Source organism: Oncorhynchus clarkii, chromosome 32 (genome assembly GCF_045791955.1).
Source record: "Oncorhynchus clarkii lewisi isolate Uvic-CL-2024 chromosome 32, UVic_Ocla_1.0, whole genome shotgun sequence".
Taxonomy (NCBI): domain Eukaryota; kingdom Metazoa; phylum Chordata; class Actinopteri; order Salmoniformes; family Salmonidae; genus Oncorhynchus; species Oncorhynchus clarkii.
This window is the reverse complement of record NC_092178.1, coordinates 34,652,846-34,679,222: the sequence shown is the minus strand read 5'-3', so window position 1 is coordinate 34,679,222 and position 26,377 is coordinate 34,652,846. Positions and strand designations below refer to the sequence as shown.

The 26,377-nt window shown below is 44.0% G+C and overlaps 5 protein-coding genes across 11 annotated transcripts in view; 1 reads left to right on the top strand and 4 right to left on the bottom strand.

Moving 5' to 3' along the window:
- LOC139391961 (uncharacterized) overlaps positions 1-26,377 on the bottom strand; it is a 590,779-nt gene that overhangs the window by 525,000 nt on the left and 39,402 nt on the right. The window lies entirely within an intron of this gene.
- LOC139392051 (borealin-like) lies at positions 373-14,411 on the bottom strand. Its single transcript, XM_071139711.1, has 10 exons — positions 14,030-14,411; positions 13,797-13,925; positions 9,301-9,338; positions 4,832-4,907; positions 4,166-4,239; positions 3,890-3,966; positions 3,680-3,775; positions 3,339-3,468; positions 3,005-3,091; positions 373-1,751 (listed from the first exon to the last, which is right to left on the bottom strand). The coding sequence occupies exons 1-10, from the start codon at positions 14,130-14,132 to the stop codon at positions 1,716-1,718; spliced, it is 846 nt and encodes a 281-aa protein (XP_070995812.1). The 5' UTR covers positions 14,133-14,411; the 3' UTR covers positions 373-1,715.
- On the top strand, positions 14,578-20,173 carry LOC139392071 (AFG2 interacting ribosome maturation factor). Its single transcript, XM_071139760.1, has 4 exons — positions 14,578-15,080; positions 15,181-15,360; positions 15,595-15,713; positions 19,752-20,173. The coding sequence occupies exons 1-4, from the start codon at positions 14,812-14,814 to the stop codon at positions 19,790-19,792; spliced, it is 609 nt and encodes a 202-aa protein (XP_070995861.1). The 5' UTR covers positions 14,578-14,811; the 3' UTR covers positions 19,793-20,173.
- LOC139392324 (claudin-9-like) lies at positions 21,068-21,766 on the bottom strand. The gene has a single exon (XM_071140229.1). The coding sequence runs from the start codon at positions 21,764-21,766 to the stop codon at positions 21,068-21,070; it is 699 nt and encodes a 232-aa protein (XP_070996330.1).
- Positions 24,380-26,377, bottom strand: part of LOC139391583 (protein argonaute-4-like) — a 35,919-nt gene continuing 33,921 nt past the window's right edge. For all 7 annotated transcript variants that reach the window (XM_071138952.1, XM_071138954.1, XM_071138956.1 and 4 more), the window contains one exon: positions 24,380-26,375. The gene's annotated coding sequence lies outside the window, so the exon portion shown is untranslated. The remainder of the gene's footprint in view (positions 26,376-26,377) is intronic.

Sequence of the window (26,377 nt, the reverse complement as noted above, 5' to 3'; positions counted from 1 at the left end):
TATAGTCACCATTCCAGGCTACGGGCTGTTCTTAAGCGTGACGCCACACAGAGTGCCCGGATACAGCCCTTAGCTGTGGTATATTGGAAATATACCAAACACCCGAGTTGCTTTACTGCTAAACTGGTTACCAACGTAATTAGAGCAGTAAAAAGAAAGGTTTTGCCATACCCATGGTATACGGTCTGATATACCACAGCTTTCAGCCAATCAGCATTCAGGGCTCTAACCACCAAGTTTATAATTAAAAACATACAAGCAATCCAAACACTAACAAAAGGGGTGTTGCAATATGTTTAATAGTAGTTCCAAATGCCAGTTACAGGGAATGTGATTTGAGTAGTTAATTTAGACATTTATCATGAACCATCTTGCAACTTGCTACTAAAACATACCAACACCACAATTTAGATTGCTATGGAGTGTGACGTTTCGTCAGTTACTGCTTTGACATTGACTAGGCTATTAGTCTCTTTTTTCCCCCAAGAGGATATATTTTGGGATTGTCACTAATCTACAGTTCAAATCCCATTGCCTGATATTGTAGAGATTATATACCACACCTGTCTGAAATGGGTATCAGGGACACGAATTGAATTCCATGGGAGTAATGAGCAGACTGTCTCACGGAATCAATGCAGGCAAACAGTAATGTCCAGTTGTCTCTGACTACAGCATATTATGGCAACAAGAGAACATGAAAAAGACACTTGTATTTCTGTACTTTATTACTAGTACGACCAGAGCTTCATGTAGGCCTAGATCTGAAAGCCTACAGAGCCACAACCCCCTCCCCCAAACAGCGGTCCCAACTTCCGTCACACAAATTAAGACGTTCCCCAGAAAGAGATTACACTTAAGGAAAATAACTGAACAAAACAGCATATTTACTTTTAAAAACAGAATTGTCCAAATACCACAAATCTAAAATACATGGGCCGTAGTTACATCACACATTGAACTGGCACAACCACCACTATAGTGCAGACAAAGCTGTATTGATGAGACAGGCCAATAGATATAGCATTGACAATAACAGGCTCCCAAATGAGTTTCAAACATGTTATGCTTGACTATGAGGGGAAGGGTGTAGTTAGGGTTTATTCATTTTGGTCATATTTACAACCTTGACGTTATATAAATCACTATCATGGAAGACTAGAACATTCCCTTACTGCAGGCATTGAGCATCCCTGAGAAATAGCATCTCAAAATCATGTCTGACTGATTTTAGAATCAAAGATTTTAAGCGAAAAGAATGCAACGATAAACACCCTGATGCAGACTTGACAGATAAACATAACTATGTATTAAAATAGAAATATACATACAGTAGTGTTAAAAAACATTTAAAAATGTCAATCTTGTACAACAACAAAAATGCTGGGACTTCACAACCGGCCGCGAGTCCCATTGGGCTGCGCACAATTGGCCCAGTGTCGTCCGGGTTAGGGGAGGGTTTAGCTGGGGGTGTTTTACTTGGCTCATCACACTCTAGCGACTCCTTCGCCTCGGACGTTGGTCGAACAGTGTTTCCGCCGACACATTGGTGTAGCTTGCTTCCGGGTTAAGTGGGCAGGTGTTTAAGAAGCGCAGGTGATGTTTTGGAGGACGCGCGACTCGACCTTCACCTCTCCCGAGAATGTCGGGGAGTTGCAGCGATGAGACAAAGATCGAAATTGGGGAGAAAAATGCTGGGACTGAAGGTGCAGCGGTCACTCGGCTGTTTCACACAGTGTTGCGAGACGGTTCTGTGGAGAGCAATGTGAACATGAGTTTGATGTAACAGCTACTCAGCTTTTACAAAGAAAACCCATTTCAAACCAGCTAAATACACATGGCTAATGTTAGGCAATCATACAAACATATAAAGTGCTGTGAAAAAGCATTTGCCCCCTTTCTGATTCTCTATTTTTGCATATTGTTTACTGAATGTTAACGGATCTTCAACGAATATCAAATATTAGGTTAAGGGAACCTGAGCATACAAAGAAAAGAAAGAAGCAGCTCAGTGTGATGTTCTCCTGCAGAATTCATGGTTCCTTCTATTAAGTCACCCAGGTCCCGAGGCAGCAAAGCTTCCTCAAACCATCCCACTACCACCACCATACTTGACTGTTGATGAGGTTCTTACTGTGAAATGCAGTGTTTGGTTTTCACCAGGCATAATGGGAACCATCTCATCCATAAAGTTGACTCAAGTTTGCCAAAACGCACCCGGGTGGGTGATCAAGACTTTTGGAAGAATGTTGTATGGACAGATGGGTCCCATTATGCCTGGCAAAAAACAAACACTGCATTCAAATCCTATACGGGCTGCGTGGTGCGACTATAGGCTGTTGATTAGAGAAAGTAGCAAAAGAAGCTTGCGCTCTGGTCCTTGCCTCCAGGCTGCACAGCTGTTCTCTCATCAAGTGATCATATTTTACCCAATCAGACTTCTCCATTTAATCTTGTCTTTAATATGTCAAATTAGTTTCGATTTAGAATGGCCAGTTAATCAAATGAGCAAGGGAAGAAAACAGACGTCATCCACGCTCAAATAGTGAATGGAGGCAGCACGTTTTTATTCAGAGTTTTCAGGCCTGGGCTCATAAGCCTATGCATAAGCTCAGGTTGTTTTGAATGAATCATCACCTTGGAAAGCGTTGTCCATTTCCTTGTGTTAGGCTTTGAAACATCCACAAACATGTTTTACACTTTTTCAACCTGCTGCTGAACTTCTTTCTCCAAATTGATCATCACAGTGAGGTGATTTTAAAAGCATGATACTATTTTGATAAGCGTTTGATGTAATTTTCGATTTCATTTGCATTGATGTCAGAGCGACAGCCCAGAGTACCAGGCCATTAACGACCCGATGTTCGTCAGGGTACTTACCAACACATGTCCTGAGTGCATAAGAGGATATTACCGTGACTCAGTCACATGCAATTTAACTGCTTTCATGACTGCCGGTGTGGTGGTAATACGGTGACCGCGACAGCCCTAGTGAAAACCATACCTGTAGCAGACGAATGCTCGTTATGGCCGTCTCATCCAGCTGTCCCAGGTCCACAGTGTCCATCTGACTGGCCAGCAGCCGAATGCTCTGGAACCAAAAACTCTAGGTCAGCAGATTAACCTTATCGACACACAGGAAGTGTGTCAATTTCACTGCACCTATCCGGTGTGTGACAATAAAACAATAATAATCAGGTTGACACATTTTACACAAGTAACATGAACACGCAAACAGTCAGAGGAGTTAGTGAGGGTATTTATCCAAGTCCGATGGTCACACATACTGTTCAGAAAGGACCAGTCTAAAACTGGAAGGCTGATGGCAGCCTGCTTACCACTCCGTTCCCCACAGGGACATTGATGACGATATCATTACCGCCTTCTGAGATGGGGGAGCCGTTGACCGAGATGCTGTACACCCTCTCCTTGTGGCGGGGTATCCTCGTCGCCGGGGTCTTGGGAAGCCTGAGGTATTTGACAACAAGTGAAGCAGTGTCCACTAGCACAGTGGTACCCAATGTTGCTTTGGGGGCCTTCGTATCCCGCCTGGAAAATGTAACTAGGGGAAAGACTGGAAAGACCGTTCTCTAACCACAAACCAGCTTTAGGAAACACTCGTTAAGGACAAACCCAACTAATCTCATTAAAAACAGAACATCACCCTCTGCCAGTTTACCAGGAGTCGAAGCGTGGTGTGATGAGGGGGGTAGGGCCCATCAGGGAGCTGTCCAGCATGTTCCTAGTAGAAGTGACCAGTGGCTTCCTACTGGTCCTGAACACAAGTGGCAAATGAATATCAGAAAGTTATTTGCATGCATACATCCATAAAACACACACCAACACATACAAAAATATTAGCAGATTTTGGCTGAGGAAAGGGTCTTACTTTTTGATGGAGGTGTTCTGCTTGCTGACTGACAGTGCTTTGGCCCTCTTTGACAGAGGTTTCCTAGTTGATTTACCCTGAGAATTGGACCATGTGGCAACAGTGCAGGTTTGAGTTAAACATGGTGCGGTACTAATACTGATATGGGCTATTGCTATAATTTGGAATAAAAATGTAAAAGCCTAAAGAAAGGAGGCTTTTGAGGACTACATTGAGTCTTCTGAAACTAAACACACGATAAGTCTCCCTAACCTTGCCAATGAATACATCACTAACCTTCTTCCCGCTGGCGATAATAGTGTTCTCCTCATCCTCTGAACTTGTCCTGACTTCACCGCTTTTCGACGTTACTGCAGTGGAGCAGAATAAGTTGAACATTCAGTGGGATCCCTTTCCGTTGCATTTCTCCCCAAGGCGAAGGTCGAGTCCCACCATGACCCACCTAACCGCGCTTCTTAACACCCGTCCACTTAACCCGAAAGCCAGCCGCACCAATGTGTTGGAGGAAACACTTTAACTGACGACCTAACCCGGGCGACGCTGGGCCAATTGTGCGGCGCCCTACGGGACTCCCGGTCACAGCCGGTTGTGATACAGCCTGGGATCAAACCCGGGTCTGTAGTGACACCTCAAGCACTGCAACTTTTAAAATTGAACCTTTATCTACCTAGCAAAGTCAGTTAAGAAATTATTATTTTACAATGATGGTCTACCCGGCCAAACCCTCCCCTAACCCGGCCAATTGTTGCGCTGCCCTATGGGACTCCCAATCACGGCCAGTTGTGATACAGGCCGGGATCAAACCCGGGTCAGTAGTGACGCCTCTAGCACTGAGAAGCAGTGCCTTTGACCGCTGCGCCACTCGGGAGGCCATCCAGTGGGATTCTAAAAAGAGTCATAACATAACACATAACAGGTATGCAGTATAGCAAAGAGACTTGCCTTTTTTAGCAGTCTTGGGCAGAATAGTATGGACTTCAGCCATGATGCTCTCCACTTGTGCAGCCTCCTCTAATTTCTGGAAGTAGACAAATAGAGTGAACAGAGACTGTGTGGGTGGCACTTGATGTTGTGTCAAAACCATGGCCAGACTTAACTGACAGTTGATGAAATATTCCATTTTAATTTATACTGAACAAAAATATAAAACATTCAAAGTTTTTCCCATGTTTCATGAGCGGAAATAAAATACGTTTTTCCATACGCACAAAAGGCTTCTAGAATTTTACACAAATGTTTACATCTGTTAGTGAGCATTTCTACTTGCCAAGATAATCCATCCACCTGATAGGTATGGCATATCAAGAAGCTGATTAAACAGCACGATCATTACACAGGTGCACCTTGTGCCGGGGACAATAAAAAGCCACTAAAATGTGCAGTTGTGTACAGATGTCTCAAGTTGAGGAAGCGTGCAATTGGCATACTGACTGCAGGAATGTCCACCAGAGCTGATGACAGATAATTTAATGTTAATTTCTCTACCATAAGCCACCTCCAACATCGTTTTAAATTATTTAGCAATATGTCCAACCGGCCTCACAACTGCAGACCATGAGTAATCACTCTAGCCCAGGACCTCCACATCCGGCTTCTTCACCTGCGGATTAAACTGTGGGTTTACACAACCAAAGATTTTTCTTTCTCAGGGAAGCTCATCTGCGTGCTCGTCATCCTCACCAGGATCTTGACCTGACTGCAATCCGGCAACATAAACAACTTGAGTGGGCAAATGCTCACCTTCGATGGCCACTGGAGAGGTGTGCCCTTTACGGATTAATCCCGGTTCCAACTGTACCGGGAAAATGGCCGATGTCAATGTTGTGAACAAAGTGCCCCATGGTATCGGTGGGGTTATGATATGGGCAGGCGTAAGCTAAGGACAACAAACACAATTGCATTTTAATTTTATTGGACAGAGATATGACGAGATCCTGGTGCCCATTGTCGTCCATGGCCTGCATACTCAGACATGTCACGCATTGAGCATGTTTGGGATGCTCTGGATCGACGTGTATGACAGCGTGTTCCAGTAACCGACAATATTCATTAACTTCGCACAGCCATTGAAGAGGTGTAAGACAACATTCCACAATCAACAGCTTGATTAACTATACGCAAAGGAGATGTCTTGCTGCATGAGGTAAATGGTGGTCACACTAGATACTGACTGGTTTTCTGATCCACGCCCTTGTTAGCAGTCAATCAGGAGATTAAGAGTCGACTCCCGTGGTGGTTTGTGCTCAGCCCTCTCTTTTCCCTGGATCAACACAGTTGAGTTTTTCCTTGTTGTTCAAGACCAATTTATTCGGGTGACGGCACCAAGTGTTAGCAGTTGATTTTACTCTTCAAAAACACAGACCAATGCAAATCAGGGGGAGAAAAATAGGTTCATTCAAAAAAGGACAAATCATAGATGTTATGCTGAGAAGTAGATGTTCATTCTCCCCTGTCCTCAGTGATTCTCTCCACAGAACAAAGGGACGGGATGTAGTTTTATAACCCAACCCTAGCCTGTGGTTGACCAATTAGAATTCCTTGCAATAGAACTGGGCCAATGGCCAAATAACAAGTATCCTGTTTCAGGCTCAATGCCTTGACAAATTCCTCCCATGTCTGACCCGTTAACCATTAACTCCTTATTACAGAAAAAACACTATTTCCATTGATACCGTTAGTACCAGAGGTGGGACCAAGTCATTGTTTTTCAAGTAAGTCTCAAGTCTTAGCACTCAAGTCCCAAGTCAAGACAGGCAAGTCCGAGTCAAGTCTCAAGTCCTAAACTTAGAGTCCTAAACAAGTCAATGTGCTCTTCAACAAATGTATTACCATTTCATATTTTTAACAAGAGTAATAGTTAGTATATTAGATTTACGCATATCATGAATGCTTTTAAAAATACCTATATACACACTGCTCAAAAAAATAAAGGGAACACTTAAACAACACAATGTAACACCAAGTCAATCACACTTCTGTAAAATCAAACTGTCCACTTAGGAAGCAACACTGATTGACAAATTTCACATGCTGTTGTGCAAATGGAATAGACAACAGGTGGAAATTATAGGCAATTAGCAAGACACCCCCAATAAAGGAGTGGTTCTGCAGGTGGTAACCACAGACCACTTCTCAGTTCCTATGCTTCCTGGCTGATGTTTTGGTCACTTTTTGAATGCTGGCGGTGCTTTCACTCTAGTGGTAGCATGAGACGGAGTCTACAACCCACACAAGTGGCTCAGGTAGTGCAGCTCATCAATGCGAGCTGTGGCAAGAAGGTTTGCTGTGTCTGTCAGCGTAGTGTCCAGAGCATGGAGGCGCTACCAGGAGACAGGCCAGTACATCAGGAGACGTGGAGGCCGCCGTAGGAGGGCAACAACCCAGCAGCAGGACCGCTACCTCCGCCTTTGTGAAAGGAGGAGCAGGAGGAGCACTGCCAGAGCCCTGCAAAATGACCTCCAGCAGGCCACAAATGTGCATGCTCAAACAGTCAGAAACAGACTCCATGAGGGTGGTATGAGGGCCCGACGGCCACAGGTGGGGGTTGAGCTTACAGCCCAACACTGTGCAGGACTTTTGGCATTTGCCAGAGAACTCCAAGATTGGCAAATTCGCCACTGGCGCCCTGTGCTCTTCACAGATGAAAGCACGTTCACACTGAGCACGTGACAGACGTGACAGAGTCTGGAGACGCCGTGGAGAACGTTCTGCTGCCTGCAACATCCTCCAGCATGACCGGTTTGGCGGTGGGTCAGTCATTTCTTTGGGGGGCCACACAGCCCTCCATGTGCTCGCCAGAGGTAGCCTGACTGCCATTAGGTACCGAGATGAGATCCTCAGACCCCTTGGGAGACCATATGCTGGTGCGGTTGGCCCTGGGTTCCTCCTAACGCAAGACAATGCTAGACCTCATGTGGCTGGAGTGTGTCAGCAGTTCCTGCAAGAGGAAGGCATTGATGCTATGGACTGGCCCGCCCGTTCCCCAGACCTGAATCCAAGGGAGGAGATCCCTCAGGAGACCATCCGCCACCTCATCAAGAGCATGCCCAGGCGTTGTAGGGAGGTCATACAGGCACGTGGAGGCCACACACACTATTGAGCCTCAGTTTGACTTGATTTCAGGACATTACATCAAAGTTGGATCAGCCTGTAGTGTGGTTTTCCACTTTAATTTTGAGTGTCACTCCAAATCCAGACCTCCATGGGTTGATAAATTTGATTTCCATTGATCATTTGTGTGATTTTGTTGTCAGCACATTCAACTATGTAAAGAAAAAAGTATTTAATAAGAATATTCCATTCATTCAGATCTAGGATGTGTTATTTTATAGTGTTCCCTTTATTTTTTTGAGCAGTGTATTTATTAATTTCCAAATAAACGTTATATTTCCATAGAAATACATGGGTAGCCATGAGAAAGCCCCCCCCCCCCCCCCCCCCCCGAATAGTGATCGACTATGGAGGATCGCAATCGCCCAACCGTAACACACACATTCCCTCTCTGTGTGGTTACAGTAGGCTACCGTATGTCAATGGTTTTAGGAACAGCAGTACCATCAGGCAGGATTTAGGCTACCAACTGCCTAGCCAGTTGTAGCTCAATCTTGGGTGCAATGACCACGTTCCCGCACTGACTGACTGTGTGGAGGCTCATTGATTTAACGTTAAGTTATGCTACACTAGCAAAGTTATATATAGCTGTCGGCTATATTAGCCACGATTTACCATTCTTTGTGCAGCTTCAAATGTCGAACAAAGTTGGTTGTTGCGCCTCCGTCTGTAATTTTCTTCCCGCATGTTTTGCAAGTTGCAATCCATTTTTTTGGTTGATATACTGTCGTCTTTATATCCGAAAATAATCATTTAGGGTATCATCTTTCCAAGGGATCCATCTGAATTCACCCATTGACGTTCCTCTGCACTACCATGCACAACTTTTTCTCAGCTAGCACAATTTGATTGGCTGCTGTCCGATTCAAACTGTAATCCATTAAATGAAGAGTTTATGCGCTGCACACTTTAAAATAGCATAATTTTTTATATTTGGGCTTGGGGGAGGGTATCAAGTCAGGTCGAGTCATAAGGCTCAAGTCCAAGTCAAGAGTCATTAGTGTTAAAGTCAAAGTCGAGTTGCAGGTCATCATATTTGTGACTCGAGTCCACCTCCGGCTAGTACCCTCTTGACCGTTAGTACTCTGCGTTGTGTATTATTTTCTACAATTCTTACACCCCTACCTTTTTTTAAAGGTACCTGTGACCAACAGATGCATATTTGTATTCCCAGTCATGTGAACTCCATTGATCACGGCCTAACAAATTTATTTCAATTGACTGATTTCCTTATATGAACTGTAACTCAGTAAAATCTTCAATTGTTAAGTTTATATTTTGGTTCAGTGTAGAAAACTCACCTTGACATCCTCCACCGGTGACTTTGGTTTCTCTGACCCTGAGGGGATAAAGGAGACGTTTTATCTGACAAACGTACACAACATACGCTACATGACCAAAAGTACGTGGACACATACTCGAACATCTCATTCCAAAATCATGGGCATTAATATGGAGGAGGTCTCCCCTTTGCTGCAATAACAGCCCCCACTCTTCTGGGAAGGCTTTCCACTAGATGTTGGAACACTGCTGCGGAAACTTGCTTCCATTCAGTCACGAGAATTAGTGAGGTCGGGCAATTAGGCCCAACATTTTATCCCAAATGTGGTTAAGGTCAGGGCTCTGTGCAGGCCAGTCAAGATCTTCCACACCGGTCTCAACAAACCATTTCTGTATGCACCTCGCTTTGTATACAGGGGCATTGTCATGCTGAAACAGAAAAGCACCTTCCCCAAACTGTTGCCACAAAGTTGGAAGGACAGAATCATCTGGAATGTCATTGTATGCTGTAGCGTTAAGATTTCCCTTCACTGGAACTAAGGGACCTAGCTCAAACCATTACAAACAGCCCCAGACCAATATTCCTCCACCAAACGTTACAGTTGGCACTATGCATTCAGGCAGGTAGCATTCTCCTGGCATCCGCCAAACCCAGATTAGTCCATCAGACTGTCAGATTCTGAAGAGTGATTCATCACTCCAGAGAACGCGTTTCCACTACTCCAGAGTTAAATGGCGTTGTGCATGGTGAAATTAGGCTTATGTGCGGCTGCTCGGCCATGGAAACCCATTCCATGAAGCTTCCGACGAACATTTTTTGTGCGGACGCTGCTTCCAGAGGCAGTTTGGAACTCGGTAGTGAGATTTGAAACTGAGGAAAGACAATTTTTACGCGCTTCAGCGGGCCTGTTCTGAGCTTGTGTGGCCTACCACTGCACAGCTGAGCTGTTGTTGCTCCTATACGTTAACTTCACAATAACAACACTTACAGTTGACCTGGGCAGCTTTACCAGGGTAGAATTTTGACAACCTGACTTGTTGGAGAAGTTGCATCCTATGACACTGCCACGTTGAAAGACACTGAGCTCTTCAGTAAGGCCATTCTTCTGCCAATGTTTGTCAATGGAGATTGAAATCGAGCACACAGCCATGCACTTTATTTTAAGAATGTGAAAAGTCAGAATAAGAGTAGAGAGAATGATTTATTTCAGGTTTTATTCATTTCATCACATTCCAAGTGGGTCAGATATTTACATACACTCAATTAGTATTTGGTAGCATTGCCTTTAAATTGTTGAACTTGGGTCAAACGTTTTGGGTAGCCTACCACAAGCTTCCCACAATAAGTTGGGTGAATTTGGCCCACTCCTCCTGACAGAGCTGGTATGACAGTCAGGTTTATAGGCCTCCTTCCTTGCAGATGCTTTTTCAGTTACGCCTACAACTTTTCTATAGGATTAAGGTCAGAGCTTTGTGATGGCCACTCCAATATTTTGACTTTGTTGTCCTCAAGCCATTATGCCACAACTTTGGAAGTATGCTTGGGGTCATTGTCCACTTGAAAGACCCATTCGCGACCAAGCTTTAACTTTCTGACTGATGTCTTGAATTGTTGCTTCAATATATCCACATCAGTGTCCTTCCTCATGAAGCCATCTATTTTGTGAAGTGCACCAGTCCCTCCTGCAGCAAAGCACCCCCACAACATGGTGCTACCACCCCCGTGTTTCACGGTTGGGATGGTGTTCTTCGGCTTGCAAGCCTCCCCCTTTTTCCTCAACCACTCCACAAATGTATCGTTTAACTTTAGTTTTAGCAAGTCGGTTAGGACATCAACTTTGTGCATGACAAGTAATTCTTCCAACAATTGTTTACAGACAGATTTTTTCACTTATAATTCACTGTATCAAAAGGTCAGAAGTTTACATACAGTAAGTTGGCTGTGCCTTTAAACAGCTTGGAACATTTCAGAAAAGTATGTCATGGCTCTAGAAGCTTCTGATAGGTAAACCTCCAAATGACTCAAATTAGCCAGTGGATGTACAGTGCTCAAATAAATGAAGGGAACACTAAAATAACATCCTAGATCTGAATGAATACTTTTTTCTTTACATAGTTGAATGTGCTGACAACAAAAATCACACAAAAATGATCAATGGAAATCAAATTTATCAACCCATGGAGGTCTGGCTTTGGAGTCACACTCAAAATTAAAGTGGAAAACCACACTACAGGCTGATCCAACTTTGATGTAATGTCCTTAAAACAAGTCAAAATGAGGTTCAGTAGTGTGTGTGGCCTCCATGTGCCTGTATGACCTCCCAACAACGCCTGGGCATGCTCCTGATGAGGTGGCAGATGGTCTCCTGAGGGATCTCCTCCCAGACCTGGACTAAAGCATCCGCCAACTCCTGGACAGTCTGTGGTGCAATGTGGCGTTGGTGGATGGAGCGAGACATGATGTCCCAGATGTGCTCAATTGGATTCAGGTCTGGGGAACGGGCGGGCCAGTCCATAGCATCAATGCCTTCCTCTTGCAGGAACTGCTGACACACTCCAGCCACATGAGGTCTAGCATTGTCTTGCATTAGGAGGAACCCAGGGCCAACCGCACCAGCATATGATCTCACAAGGGGTCTGAGGATCTCATCTCGGTACCTAATGGCAGTCAGGCTACCTCTGGCGAGCACATGGAGGGCTGTGCGGCCCCCCAAAGAAATGCCACCCCACACCATGACTGACCCACCGCCAAACCGGTCATGCTGGATGTTGTTGCAGGCAGCAGAACGTTCTCTACGGCGTCTCCAGACTCTGTCACGTCTGTCACTTGCTCAGTGTGAATCTGATTTCATCTGTGAAGAGCACAGGGCGCCAGTGGCGAATTTGCCAATCTTGGTGTTCTCTGGCAAATGCCAAACGTCCTGCGCGGTGTTGGGCTGTAAGCACAACCCCCGACCAAAACATCAGCCAGGAAGCATAGGAACTGAGAAGTGGTCTGTGGTTACCACCTGCAGAACCACTCCTTTATTGGGGGTGTCTTGCTAATTGCCTATAATTTCCACCTGTTGTCTATTCCATTTGCACAACAGCATGTGAAATTTGTCAATCAGTGTTGCTTCCTAAGTGGACAGTTTGATTTTACAGAAGTGTGATTGACTTGGTGTTACATTGTGTTGTTTAAGTGTTCCCTTTATTTTTTTGAGCAGTGTATCTCAAGGCCTACCTTCAAACTCAGTGCCTCTTTGTTTGACATCATGGAAAAATCTAAAGAAATCAGCCAAGACCTCAGGAAAAACAATTGTAGAAGTCTGGTTCATCCTTGGGAGCAATTTCCAAATGCCTGAAGGTACCACATTCATCTGTATAAACAATAGTACGCAAGTATAAACACCATGGGACCACACAGCCGTCACACCGCTCAGGCAGGAGACGCGTTCTGTCTCCTAGAGATGAACGTACTTCGGTGCGAAAAGTAAAAATCAATCCCAGAACAGCAAATGATATTTTGAAGATGCTGGAGGAAACCGGTACAAAAGTACCTATACCCACAGTAAAACGAGTCCAATATCGACATAACCTGAAAGGCCGCTCAGCAAGGAAGAAGCCACTGCTCCAAAACCGCCCAAAAAAAGCCAGACTACGGTTTGCAACTGCACATGGGACAAAGATTGTACTTTTTGGAGAAATGTCCTCTGGTCTGATGAAACAAAAATATTACTGTTTGGCCATAATAACCATTGTTATGTTTGTAGGAAAAGGGGGGAATCTTGCAAGCCGAAGAACACCATCCCAACCGTGAAGCATGGGGGTGGCAGCATCATGTTGTGGGGGTGCTTTGCTGCAGGAGGGACTGGTGCACTTCACAAAATAGATGGCAACATGAGGAAGGACAATGATGTGGATATATTGAAGCAACATCTCAAGACATCAGTCAGGAAGTTAAAGCTTGGTCGCAAATGGGTGTTCCAAGTGGACAATGACCCCAAGCATACTTCCAAAGTTGTGGCAAAATGGCTTAAGGACAACAAAGTCAAAGTATTGGAGTGGCCATGACCTCAATCCTATAGACCAGCTCTGTCAGGAGGAACGGGCCAAAATTCACCCAACTTATTGTGGGAAGCTTGTGGAAGGCTACCAGAAACATTTGACCCAAGTTAAACAATTTAAAGTCAATGCTACCAAATACTAATTGAGTGCATGTAAACTTCTGACCCACTGGGAATGTGAAAGAAAGAAAGAACATTGTAAATAAATCACTCTACTATTATTCTGACATTTCACATTCTTCAAATAAAGTGGTGATCCTAACTGACCTAAGACAGGGACTTTTTACCAAGCTTAAATGTCAGGTATTGTGAAAAACTGAGTTTAAATGTATTTGGCTAAGGTGTATGTAAACTTCCGACTTCAACTGTATGTGTGTGTGTGTGTGTGTTTGTGACACACAAAAAAAGTATCTCTAACCAACCTTTCCCATGTGGTTGTCATCAGGTGCATGAGTCTTCACCTAACTTACCACAATGCTCAAGCCAGTTCATCTGCCTCACTGCTTTAGGCAGCTTGATCACAGCCATGTTGAAGAAGTTGTCTGCATCTTTCAGGAGGCTGTTTGTCCTCTCCTTCAGCCTTTCAACTACAGTTTTCACTGAAAATAAAAACGTTAGTATAACTTCTTAAACCCCACGTTAACATTCACATAATGGCTAACAGCTAACTTGCATATACATGCTCTTTGTCATTGGTCCATACCCTCACTGTCGAAATCTTCGAGAAAAGCCTCCAATTTGTCCAACTTGGGGTTTTTACGTTGTTTGGTCGTCTTCTTTGGTCGTCCCATTGTGACTCTGTGCATTGGTACCAACAGTAAATTGGTGCTTGGAATAGTCAAGCTGCTAAAATGTTGCTAGTAGTAACTAATGTTAGCTAGCCCTTTAACTTTTCAGGCATCCTGAGCTAGCTAACTTTACATGATTTAGCCAGATTGAAACTGCTCCGTTTCAAAAGTCCCTGTTTCACTTCAGATTTGAAATACATAAAATGCATTGGTATTCTAAACATTGAGGTTAACTGTTTGACATATTTAATTTCATTATGATTTACCCGGTGACGGTATTTTTTTTATTTCCTAGTTAGAAACGTAATTCTGCTGCTCCCTCTCTTTCCAGCTAGAGAAATTTTAAAATGTCCACGCAGACGCAGAATGTGTCAGAGATCAGCCAATAAGGATACGCTTTACCTTGACGTCATTTTGGAACCATTTTTAACCTATCATTTCGAAGAACGACCATGTTTAGATCACTTGACCGGAAATGTAATAAAATTAACGTGAGGAGGTACAAATGTTGACTGGAAAATTTAAGTGACAGTCATTTTTGAAGGGCATCGTCCGTTTTTAGATTCAGTTGAATGTTTTATTTATTTCGCTGTGTATCAGATTTATTCCAGCAAATAATTTCGTTGTCTTTTTTCACCAGTCACATGGCTTTCGCTGTTCTGAGTTGTAAGGTGTGTTAACTAAACTAGCTAGCCAAATGTCGAAGTCTGTGTTATTTTCGATTTACCAAACATTAAAAAAATGTTTTCAAATCTTGGAGAACAATCAGAAAGTATGGAATTCGGTTTTGGCTGAATGCAAGCCTTTAATGGTTTCACTTGGAAACCTCGAAGAGCAGTTGAGGGCGTTTCAAAAGGTCCAAATCGCCAACACCCCTCTTCACACCTTTCCTGATCTGCACCAGCGTCTTCACTTCAAGCTCATACAGGCAGTGGACATAGTTTTGGGAAAACTCACTGACAAAATGTAAGATAAATGGTAGCTCACTCCATAAACTCTTTAAAATAGTGCAGAGAAAGCTTGAACACATTTTTGAAACCAAAAATTACTCTCATATTTCTTACAGGTGTTCTCTCCAGTCTGTGCGAGATGCTATCAGTAATCAGGTGTCTGGTGCGTTCCAGTTGTATGAGCAGAATATAGGCAGCCTTGACCTAGCTACCTGCACCCAGAGATCTGCAGTCGCTCCATCCATCGCTGACATGTTGGAGTGGCTTCAGGATGCGGAGCGTTACTATCGTCAACAGTATCCTTTCCTGTGTCACTGTATTACTGTACCAGTACTAGGGGTGCGCAATACATTTTCATTGTGTGTGATCTATTGTGGGCATGCCTCTCGACTGCATACTGCTGAGGAAGGCTTGGAGCTGAAACGCATCAATTCAGTGTGTGGCATTACACATTTTGAAATCTACCATTTGGAAAAGGTCCTATTGTTGATTTGTGTGAGAAAGATAGTTTTCCTCATCTACATGTACAGGTTTCTGAGAAGAAAGAACTTGCTGCTGACACTGAGGGCTGATGACCTCTCCCTTCTGCAAACTGCTCCCAAGAGATGGGAGTCCCTGGAAACACCCAGTGGAGAGGAGAGCATATCAGGTAAACCTATCAATGGTGCTCTATTTTCTGTATATACAGTGCTTTCAGGAAGTATTCACACATCTTGACCTTTTTATACATTTTGTTGTGATACAATGTGGGATAAAAATTGATGTAATTGTACTTTTTTTGTCAACGGTCTACACAAAATACTCTGTCAAAGACAAATAAATTATAAAATGAAATAAAAATACTTTATAGAAGATTAAACACTAATATATCTTCATTAGATAAGTATTCAACCCCCTGTTTCAATACATTTTATAATCATCTTTGGCAGCGATTGCAGATGTGAGTCTTTATGGGTAAGTCTCTAAGAGCTTTGCACACCTGGATTGTACAATATTTGCACATTATACTTTAGAAAATTCTTCAAGCTCTGTCATGTTCAAATCAAATTTATTTATATAGCACTTTGTACATCAGCTGGTATCTCAAAGTGCTGTACAGAAACCCAGCCTAAAACCCCAAACGGCAAGCAATGCAGGTGTAGAAGCACGGTGGCTAGGAAAAACTCCCTAGAAAGGCCAAAACCTAGGAAGAAACCTAGAGAGGAACAAGGCTATGTGGGGTGGCCAGTCCTCTTCTGGCTGTGCCGGGTGGAGATTATAACAGAACATGGCCAAGATGTTCAAATGTTCATAAATGACCAGCATGGTCAAATAATAATAAGGCAGAACAGTTGAAACTGGAGCAGCAGCACGGCCAAGTGGACTGGGGACAGCAAGGAGTCATCATGTCAGGTAGTCCTGAGGCATGGTCCTAGGGCTCAGGTCCTCAGAGAGAGAGAGAAAGAGAGAATTAGAGAGAGGACACTTAAATTCACACAGGACACCGAATAGGACAGGAGAAGTACTCCAGATATAACAAACTGACCCTAGCCCCCCGACACAAACTACTGCAGCATAAATACAGGAGGGGTCAGGAGACACTGTGGCCCCATCCGAGGACACCCCCGGACAGGGCCAAACAGGAAGGATATAACCCCACCCACTTTGCCAAAGCACAGCCCCCACACCACTAGAGGGATATCGTCAACCACCAACTTACCATCCTGAGACAAGGCAGAGTATAGCCCACAAAGATCTCCGCCACGGCACAACCCAAGGGGGGGCGCCAACCCAGACAGGAAGATCACATCAGTGACTCAACCCACTCAAGTGACGCACCCCTCCTAGGGACGGTATGGAGCCCCAGTAAGCCAGTGACTCAGCCCCTGTAATAGGGTTAGAGGCAGAGAATCCCAGTGGAAAGAGGGGAACCGGCCAGGAAGAGACAGCAAGGGTGGTTCGTTATTCCAGAGCCTTTCCGTTCACCTTCCCACTCCTGGGCCAGACTACACTCAATCATATGATTGAAAAGACTTAAAGGTTGAGACCGAGTTTGCGTCTCTTACATGGGTAGGCAAACCATTCCATAAAAATGGAACCCCCTTTGAGAAAGCCCTGCCTCCAGCTGTTTGCTTAGAAATTCTAGGGACAATTAGGAGGCCTGCGTCTTGTGACGTGTAGGTATGTACGGCAGGACCACATCAGAGAGATAGGTAGGAGCAAGCCCATGTAATGCTTTGTAGGTTAGCAGCAACACCTTGAAATCAGCCCTTGCCTTGACAGGAAGCCAGTGTAGGGAGGCTAGCACTGGAGTAATATGATCCATTTTTTGGGTTCTAGTCAGGATTCTAGCAGCTGTATTTAGCACTAACGGAAGTTTATTTTGTGCTTTATCCGGGTAGCAGGAAAGTAGAGCATTGCAGTAGTCTAACCTAGAAGTGACAAAGGCATGGATTAATTTCTCTGCATCATTTTTGGACAGAAAGTTTCTGATTTTTGCAATGTTACGTAGATGGAAAAAAGCTGTCCTTGAAATGGTCTTGATATGTTCTTCAAAAGAGAGATCACAGTCCAGAGTAACGCCGAGGTCCTTCACAGTTTTATTTGAGACGACTGTACAACCATTAAGATTAATTGTCAGATTCAACAGAAGATCTCTTTGTTTCTTGGGACCTAGAACAAGCATCTCTGTTTTGTCCGAGTTTAAAAGTAGAAAGTTTGCAGCCATCCACTTCCTTATGTCTGAAACGCATGCTTCTAGCGAGGGCAATTTTGGGGCTTCACCATGTTTCATTGAAATGTACAGCTGTGTGTCATCCGCATAGCAGTGAAAGTTAACATTATGTTTTCGAATGACATCCCCAAGAAATTTACAGTTGATTTGTCAGACAAACCATTCAGAGACAAACTGATATCTTTCCGACAGATAAGATCTAAACCAGGCCAGAACTCGTCCGTGTAGACCAATTTGGGTTTCCAATCTCTCCAAAAGAATGTGGTGATCAATGGTATCAAAAGCAGCACTAAGGTCTAGGAGCACGAGGACAGATGCAGAGCATCGGTCTGATGCCATTAAAAGGTCATTTACCACCTTCACAAGTGCAGTCTTAGTGCTACGATGGGGTCTAAAACCAGACTGAAGCATTTCGTATACATTGTTTGTCTTCAGGAAGGCAGTGAGTTGTTGCGCAACAGCCTTTTCTAAAATTTTTGAGAGGAATGGAAGATTCGATATAGGCCGATCGTTTTTTATATTTTCTGGGTCAAGGTTTGGCTTTTTCAAGAGAGGCTTTATTACTGCCACTTTTAGTGAGTTTGGTACACATCCGGTGGATAGAGAGACGTTTATTATGTTCAACATAGGAGGGCCAAGCACAGGAAGCAGCTCTTTCAGTAGTTTAGTTGGAATAGGGTCCAGTATGCGGCTTGAAGGTTTAGAGGCCATGATTATTTTCATCATTGTGTCAAGAGATAAAGTACTAAAACACTTGAGCGTCTCTCTTGATCCTAGGTGGTTGTTGATCATTGCTAGATAGTCATTTTCAAGTCTTGTCATAGATTTTCAAGCCAATTTTAGTCAAAACTGTAGTTAGGCCACTCGGAACATTCAATATCATCTTGGTAAGTAACTCCAGTGTATATTTGGCCTTGTGTTTTAGGGTATTGTCCTTCTGAAAGGGGAATTTGTCTCCCAGTGTCTGTTGGAATTTTTTTTTACATCTAGGATTTTGCCTGTGCTTAGCTCTTTCTTTTTATCCCCCAAAAACCTTCCTAGTCCTTGCCGATGACAAGCATATCATAACATGATGCAGCCACCACCATGCTTGAAAATATGGAGAGTGGTACTCACTGATGTGTTGTATTGGATTTGCCCCAAACAACATAACGCTTTCTATTCAGGGCTAAAATATAATTTCTTCGCCACAGTTTTTGCAGTATTACTTTAGTGCCTTATTGCAAACAGGATGCATGTTTTGTATTATGTACAGGCTTCCTTCTTTTCACTGTCATTTATGTTAGTATTGTGGAGTAACTACAATGTTGCTGATCCATCCTCAGTTATCTCCTATCACAGCCATTAAACTCTTAACTGTTTTAAAGTCACCATTGGCCTCATGGTGAAATCCCTGAGTGGTTTCCTTCCTCTTTGGCGACTGAGTTAGGAAGGACATCTATCTTTGTAGTGACTGGGTGGATCGATACACCATCCAAGTGTAGTTAATAACTGCACCGTGCTCAAAGGGATATTTAATTTCTGTTTTTTTTTACCAATCTACCAATCAGTGCCCTTTGCGAGGCATTGGAAAATCTCCCTGGACTTTGTGGTTGAATCTGTGCTTGAAATTCCCAGCACGACTGAGGGACCTTACATATTGCGCACAGAGTCCATGCAACTTATTATGTGACTTGTTAAGCACATTTTTACTTCTGAAGTTAAGGCTTGCGATCACAAAAGGGTTGAATATTTATTGGCTCAAGACATTTCAGCTTTTAATTTTTCATTAATTTGTAAACATTTCTAAAAACAATTCCTATTTGACATTATTGGGTGTTGAGTGACACAATCTCAATTTAATCCATTTTAAATTCAGTCTGAAACACAATGAAATGTGGAAAAAGTCTAGGGGTGTGAATACTTTCTGAAGGCACTGTAATTACCCTCACCGAATGTAATAAACTCATGTAGTTATTCTGCATACTCTTTCAGATACACTGTTTAAAGTGTCCTTTTTCATTGAGTCTCAGTGAAAGAGAACTACCAGGATGTCTGCAAGATGACTACCCGGTGGATGTGATTGTCCACTTTCAGATGGTCTACAATAACAGGACTCCGTAATGGGTTGAAGAGTAAAATAACAAACTGGGGTCAGGTTGATCTTGACTTGGATGTGTCAGCCCTGATCGGTGCAGAGCACCTGACTGGACTGGATGTGGACAAAGGAGAGGACTGAACAAGGCAGAGGACAGAACGTCAGAATTGTAACAGAGCTCTGTTACCATTCTAGCTCAGGTCTTTGCTGTTGTATCACTGTTGACTTCGAAGCAACATTTTTTTATTGTGGACAAACATTTGAAATGTCATGGAGTATAATATGAGAAATAATAAATAGACAACTTTTGTTACACCTCTCTTGCTCCAACTATCTGTTTTATTCAGGATCCCATTTCCTCAGATCAAACGGTTGGCCCTTGCTAACCTGAAAGATACAATTAATTTGACAGGAACTCCAACAGCCTATAGGAGGGCTAGATTGAGCCATCATTATATTACCCAAGGTCAGAGCAACAGGAACACATTTGGAGTTGTGCACAGCTGAACATTTAGCACAGATATGAGGCCCCCAATACTCTGGGCAAACAATGAAAAAAGATCAGTTTGTCATGAACTAAACATTTGTAAAAAAAAAAAAACATTCAAACACCCTTGGGAAAATCTGTTTATTCTTTTACAATTTTGACTTATTCAAACTCCATTACATAGTCATGAGACAAAATCTGTGAAGTAATTTAACAGACATCTGAGAAGAATTGTGAAAGAAATCAATAAAATCTTCACAACACAAGGCACACAAAACGAATATCTTAAAGATGTTTATGGTGATTGATGTCGTGTCTTCCAGGCATTCGCTGAAGTATTGTGAGCTGTCTGTGCACTAATGCTATATATCACGATGTAATAAATGTGTATTGTAGTCAATAAATACATTAGAATACAAATGAGGTGAATAATGATAGGCATAATGGAAAGTCTCTATGTAGAGATGAATATGTACAAATACATTTGAAAAATATTAGTTCCAATAAATAAAAATGCATCAGGTTCACAGTAAAAGAGTGAAAGATCACTGCAGAGTAGAGCTTCAAATCCAATGCTTCCCATCTTCAAAACCTTCCAGGTCACAACTCCTCACCCCCACTCACAGTCCAAAAAATGTTTCCTTTGCCTGCCTTCTACTTCCTCTTCTCAACCTTGCTCCTTCCCATACTCCAATTCATACAATTATATTCACACATTTTCTCTGACTACACATATTCTTTCAGGGGCACGCTGTTAGAGGTGATAGGTTTCGGAGGATCAGGTGCGAGGGGGGAGGGGCGCAAGTTAGGAAAGCTTCGGCCCATGTATCCCCGGCGGTACTCCCCTCCTCCCCTCTCGATATGGGGGCAGGTGCTGCTCAGCACGGCCCCGCTGATTATCAGAATAACTGCAGATGCCCAACCCAGGTAGATCGCCTGGCCAAGCTCTCGCTTGTACATGACAGGCACGTTGGGGTTGTAGAAGTCCTGGACCACCGTGTTGGCGGTCCAGGAGACGGGCACCAGCACGCACAGGCCCGTCAGGATGAATAGCACGCCGCCGGAGAGGGCGATGCCCGCCTTGGCGCGACGGTCGTCACCAGCGCACGTGGTGCACTTCATGCCGCAGCAGGACACGGTGCAGGACAACCAGCCCAGGAAGATGGCCACACACATGAGGGCACGAGCTGCCTGGAGGTCCGGGGGCAGAGCCAGCATGGAGTCGTAGGTCTTGCACTGCATGTGGCCCGTGGTCTGGTAGATGCAGCTCATCCAGATGCCCTCCCACTTGATCTCGGAGGTGAGGATGTTGCTGCCGATGAAGGCTGACACCTTCCACTGAGGCAAGGCCGTCACAGCAATGGCCATGACCCAACCTGTCACCGCGCAGGTGAAGCTGATCAGCTGCATGCCTGTGTTGACCATGATGGCTGCTCTCGATGTCTTCTGACCACCTGAAACTGTTTAAAACACTTGTCTATGGCCTCTTTCTCACTTCAAGGCCCACTCCTTTGCTCCACCTGCTCTCTCTGTCTGGGCCTTTCACAATCCTGAATTTGAGTCACTCACTGTCCTGTCTTAAACTACCTTCCCTTCTCAAGCTTCTTATGTCTCTGTTTCTTTCCAACATCTAGTCAGATGTCTTCAACTCACCGTTTTTCTACTTTTTCCCCCCCGGTGATTGTCTTCTCTTCCTCCACCACCATCCGTCACTCCTAGCTCTCTTACTTTCCCCCTCTTACAAACTGATGAATTATTGAAGAGTCAATAGCTGTGCAGCCGCTAGTGGCAGCTCACCTATTTTTGATTGATCGAGCTTCAGAAACGGAACCATCAGGCCTAGTGGGTTTGTGGCTAGGGTATAATTGATGTCATCCACTTCTGTCAGCAGCTCTGGCCCTCTAACTTCACACGCACCCAAGCGCTGAGCTGATCTAGGTGTAGCCTTACCTAGATACTTCAGGCTGATCAAATCTGATACTCGATTCGCTGGGAGTAAAAAACTGATACAGTCCTCTATGAGCAAAAAGGTCCACAGAAGATAAACAAAACATGAACCGATGTCTTGATAAAACACAAATAGGCCTTTGTCCATTTATGTCCTTTGTCCAAGTTCATCCTAAATTAGCCTCCAAATGAACCAAAGCTTGATGGTTGATGCCAAAGTTGTTTCACCGCTAAAGCTTAAAATGTGTTATGATGGTGTCTTAAAGAACACAGCCTTGGAGAGTGAAGAGGCATCTGCCGCTGGCGCCTGTTGAAGTGTCTTCGTCACAATGCTCACAAAGGGCTCAGAGCCTGCCGAGCCACTTCAGACTCGACGCAGGTTCAGCTTGCTGCCCTTCCCCCCCCACGCACGCAAACCCAAATGAGTCAGTCCAATCTGGGTGTTAGGGTATAGATAGCAGGCCAGACCACTTAGTCAAACTGCCAGGTAAGTGGAATAGTACATCCGTCCCTCCCATCTTCAGAACAACCTCAGTTTTAGCGTCAACCTGTGAGAGCAACACCGTGTCTGGAAAGAGAAGGGGAACTCGACAGTACAGCGAGAGGGAGAGGGGGGTGTCTGTAGGCGGATCAATTAATACAAAGATAATCAAGGGGGCCTCTACAATGGGGCTTAAATGCTCTGCTTTGCGCTAAATGAGCTTTTACAACTCTGCTTTTTGTCTGGGGGTGCTGCAGTGAAAGGGAGAAATGGCAACAAAAAAAAGGCTGCTAGGTGGAGTGACTGTTGCGAGCAGAATGAATCAGACTACAAAGCAGAACACCCACGTGAGAAATACAGGTCAGGTGTAAGCATTCACTCTCCATCTAAGGGATGGAGAAAAGTGGTGTTGCCTAAACAAGTCTCCCTAAAATTTACTCACAAAAAATAAGTGCAGCGAGTGTCATTTTTCCATTGAGATCGTCTGTTTCTTCTCATTCAAGAGAGATTGAATCGATGTCTATGGTCACAAAGCACTGGTCTTCCATATCAAGGGCTGATATCCCATCTTGTGGATTATATCAATGGATTTACATTGTTAACGGTGTGACTGACAGAGAACAAATTCTTTATTTTGCTTATCAGTTGTTCGTTTCTGATCTCCTCGCTCACCACATCTCATTGAACCTTGGTGTGCTGATTAATTAAATAGTATGGTAACAAGATCTGCGGTTCGAGTTCCCTTTCTCGTGCGAGTGTGACCTCTCCTTGGCAACGGTGGTCATGACAACAGCACGGGACACAGGAAATGGAATAGGAGGGGCAGTGATACAAGAGAGGGGGAAAGGGGGAGGGAGGATGGGGATGCACAGGCTGTCCATTGTGAATGAGACATATTGGCCCATGGTACTGCATATGATGAATACCACATCATAAATGAAGGCTATTGCGGAAATCCACCGGAATCATTAGCACACACGAAAGAATACATGAAAGTCTAAACAAATGTTCAAAACCCAAATATAAGTCGCCAGGTTTTCATTGATTTGTCCAGTTGGTGCTCCACACACACAGAACATGTTTGACGGAACAGGCAGTGCACACCCTAACACACACAATAGCAGTAATTGTTCAAGATGGACATCCCTGATTGTGTAATCATCTCCAAGATAGTTGTATCAGCTGACTACATTGTCCAAGTCAACAAATGCTGCCTTTAGATTTACAATTGATCTTTGGTACATGATAGTGGCTTTGTTATAAAATGACAGTGTCTTATCTTTTGTTAAGCTAAACTGAGTGAGGAGGGGGTTTTCAGGAGTCCCATCTCCTCAGACTGTTTTTGCTCAGCCAGTAGACTGGTAAGTGACTTGTTCTGCTCATTGAGAGAATGATGCCATCTACTGACAGATTAATGTAGTATCTCTAGTTGTGATTGTGGACTAGTTCTATTATACTGTACATTAAATTCTCTACAGTGGCAGCCCTGTAATCACACAACTCATTTATTATACATTGTAAATGGAGCAGAAGACTAGCATTTGCCCTTTGTGTCATGTGTGGTGTTGGGGTAAAAAGCAATAAAGGAATGAAGAGAGGAAACACCAGCGTATGATATAGGCATAAAATACCAATTTATTACTTTGCACAATAACACAAATATTCCCTGCAGGCTAAAAAAAAAATTAAAAAAATAATTCAACATGTCACATAGCAATACAGCGAGTGATTAGGCGCCTTTGTGGGAGGGGCCTGAGGAAGCCCCACCCCCTCCCCAGCAGGTCAGACAGGGTACCTTTCTATTGCTATTGGACAGTCACACAGCTCAGACCACTAGCAGAAAACAGCAGAGCTACACACCAGAATAAAGAAGAAAATTAAATTACACAATGTCAAATAACAAACCTGTAGTCATTATATCAAAGAGGAATTAAAAAATAAAATCATGCTCTCTTTCAAACGGGGCACAGAAAGAATGGTTCGTTAAAAAGGTTAAAAAGGAGGTATTCCTGTGGCCGTGGACACCTTGGGCCGAGGCCCCCCACAGAGAGGAAGTGCGCTTGTGTGGGTGGCCAGCAGGGTGGTGCCACAAGACAGGACAGCCCCAAGAGGCGTGGCAGGGGCACAAACCAGGAAGTGGAGGCCTAAATGGACGCTACACTGAAGCCTGTGCGGGGGCGAGAGAGTTCAAGTCTTTACCGGGCCCACTTTTGAAGAAAGTACCTCGTTTGTCTTCGGGCCACGACATAAAGGCTCGAACGCTCAACCTCTAGTGGCCTGTGCCTCCGTTTTTTACTGACATTTGTGTAGGAATCTTTCAAATACGTCTCGAGGAGAGTGGACAATATTGCTAGCCTATAACAGTCTCACTAAATTCATAAACATTTACCATATTTTTTCCCCCTCCTGTCTCTTAATAAATATAATTCTAAAGAGATTTTTTTAGAGACAATACTCTGGCATGCAGGCGAGCAAAGTCTAAATGTTACCTTTTTTAAATGTTTATTCTCAGAGCCTAAAGAGCTAGTCCACTGAATGCACATTCCCACTGATTGATACAGGCAACAAAACTAGTTACAGAAACACAAACGGCGACAGAGAGCAGACCAACAGCCACGTCGACGAGAAGAATTAGAGCTTTTTCCTCATTCGAAAACTGGATTCTGGGTTAATATTGCTTTGCAATGATAATATGTTCAAAACTGGGGAGTCATCACCGCCTTTGGATCCCCTGCTAGGAGACCACACCCACATCCTGGACAATGCTCCAGTCTGGCCACACCCACAGGAACACACTCTGCAGACTACCACACCAGGCTGAATCAACGCCAGCACCCTTGCCGCGTGGGAAAACTAGTGCACGTCTCCACTACAGCTTAGCCCCGCCCCTCAAACTTATTGCATGTAACTGCAACCGCCACCATGCTTCCCCTCCCACAGGCAAGCGCCCACGCCCTCGACAGGTAGGCGCTCAAAACTCATTCATAGCAAACCTGCTGCTTAACGTATGGTTTATTACAAAAGGGTTTCTCGCTGAGCCGACCCCCCCTGACGAGGCGTGCACGCCGCCGTCGACCCCCGTCCCATCCTCACCGCGAGTTATGCACAACCATACCCACGACTGTGGTTAAATTGGATCTTTAACCGCGGTCGTGACTGGTCAGGTGTCATTAGATCCAAGGGCAGTGCTTATGCTTTATGTTCATATCTGGTGTTCAAAACATTATTTCATTAAAAAATACCAGAAGTTTAGACTTGGATAGATATACTTGTTCAAATACACACAAACTATCATAGAAACACATTATGAAGTTCTAAAAATGTAACTCATTGCCTATTGCATACCTCTTTTTTTTACCACTGTCTGTCCCAGTTTCTTCCTAATGCCAGCTCTGATTGTCACCTTTCATCCATTCGAACCGAAACCCCCTGCTGCCAACAATACTCACCAGATGAGCACTGATGGTAGCCTCCTGTTTTACCAGTCAGGAGTAACGGTGATAGATCAACACAGATGTTCCCTACTGGAGAACACAGCCAAACCATTCCCTACCACCATAAACTACTACATAACTGAGGAGCAGAAGGGCGCATAAACTGATACACCT

Excerpts from the sequence above, each read along its gene's own strand:
- LOC139392324 (XM_071140229.1), bottom strand. The coding sequence starts at position 21,766 with ATGGTCAACACAGGCATGCAGCTGATCAGCTTCACCTGCGCGGTGACA.
- LOC139392071 (XM_071139760.1), top strand. The coding sequence starts at position 14,812 with ATGTCGAAGTCTGTGTTATTTTCGATTTACCAAACATTAAAAAAATGT. Across the intron at positions 15,081-15,180 it reads GGAAAACTCACTGACAAAAT|GTGTTCTCTCCAGTCTGTGC; the intron begins GTAAGATAAATG and ends TATTTCTTACAG. Across the intron at positions 15,361-15,594 it reads GAGCGTTACTATCGTCAACA|GTTTCTGAGAAGAAAGAACT; the intron begins GTATCCTTTCCT and ends CTACATGTACAG.
- LOC139392051 (XM_071139711.1), bottom strand. The coding sequence starts at position 14,132 with ATGCACAGAGTCACAATGGGACGACCAAAGAAGACGACCAAACAACGT. Across the intron at positions 4,240-4,831 it reads GCCCAAGACTGCTAAAAAAG|TAACGTCGAAAAGCGGTGAA; the intron begins GCAAGTCTCTTT and ends GCTCCACTGCAG. Across the intron at positions 1,752-3,004 it reads CGAGCATTCGTCTGCTACAG|AACCGTCTCGCAACACTGTG; the intron begins GTATGGTTTTCA and ends TGCTCTCCACAG.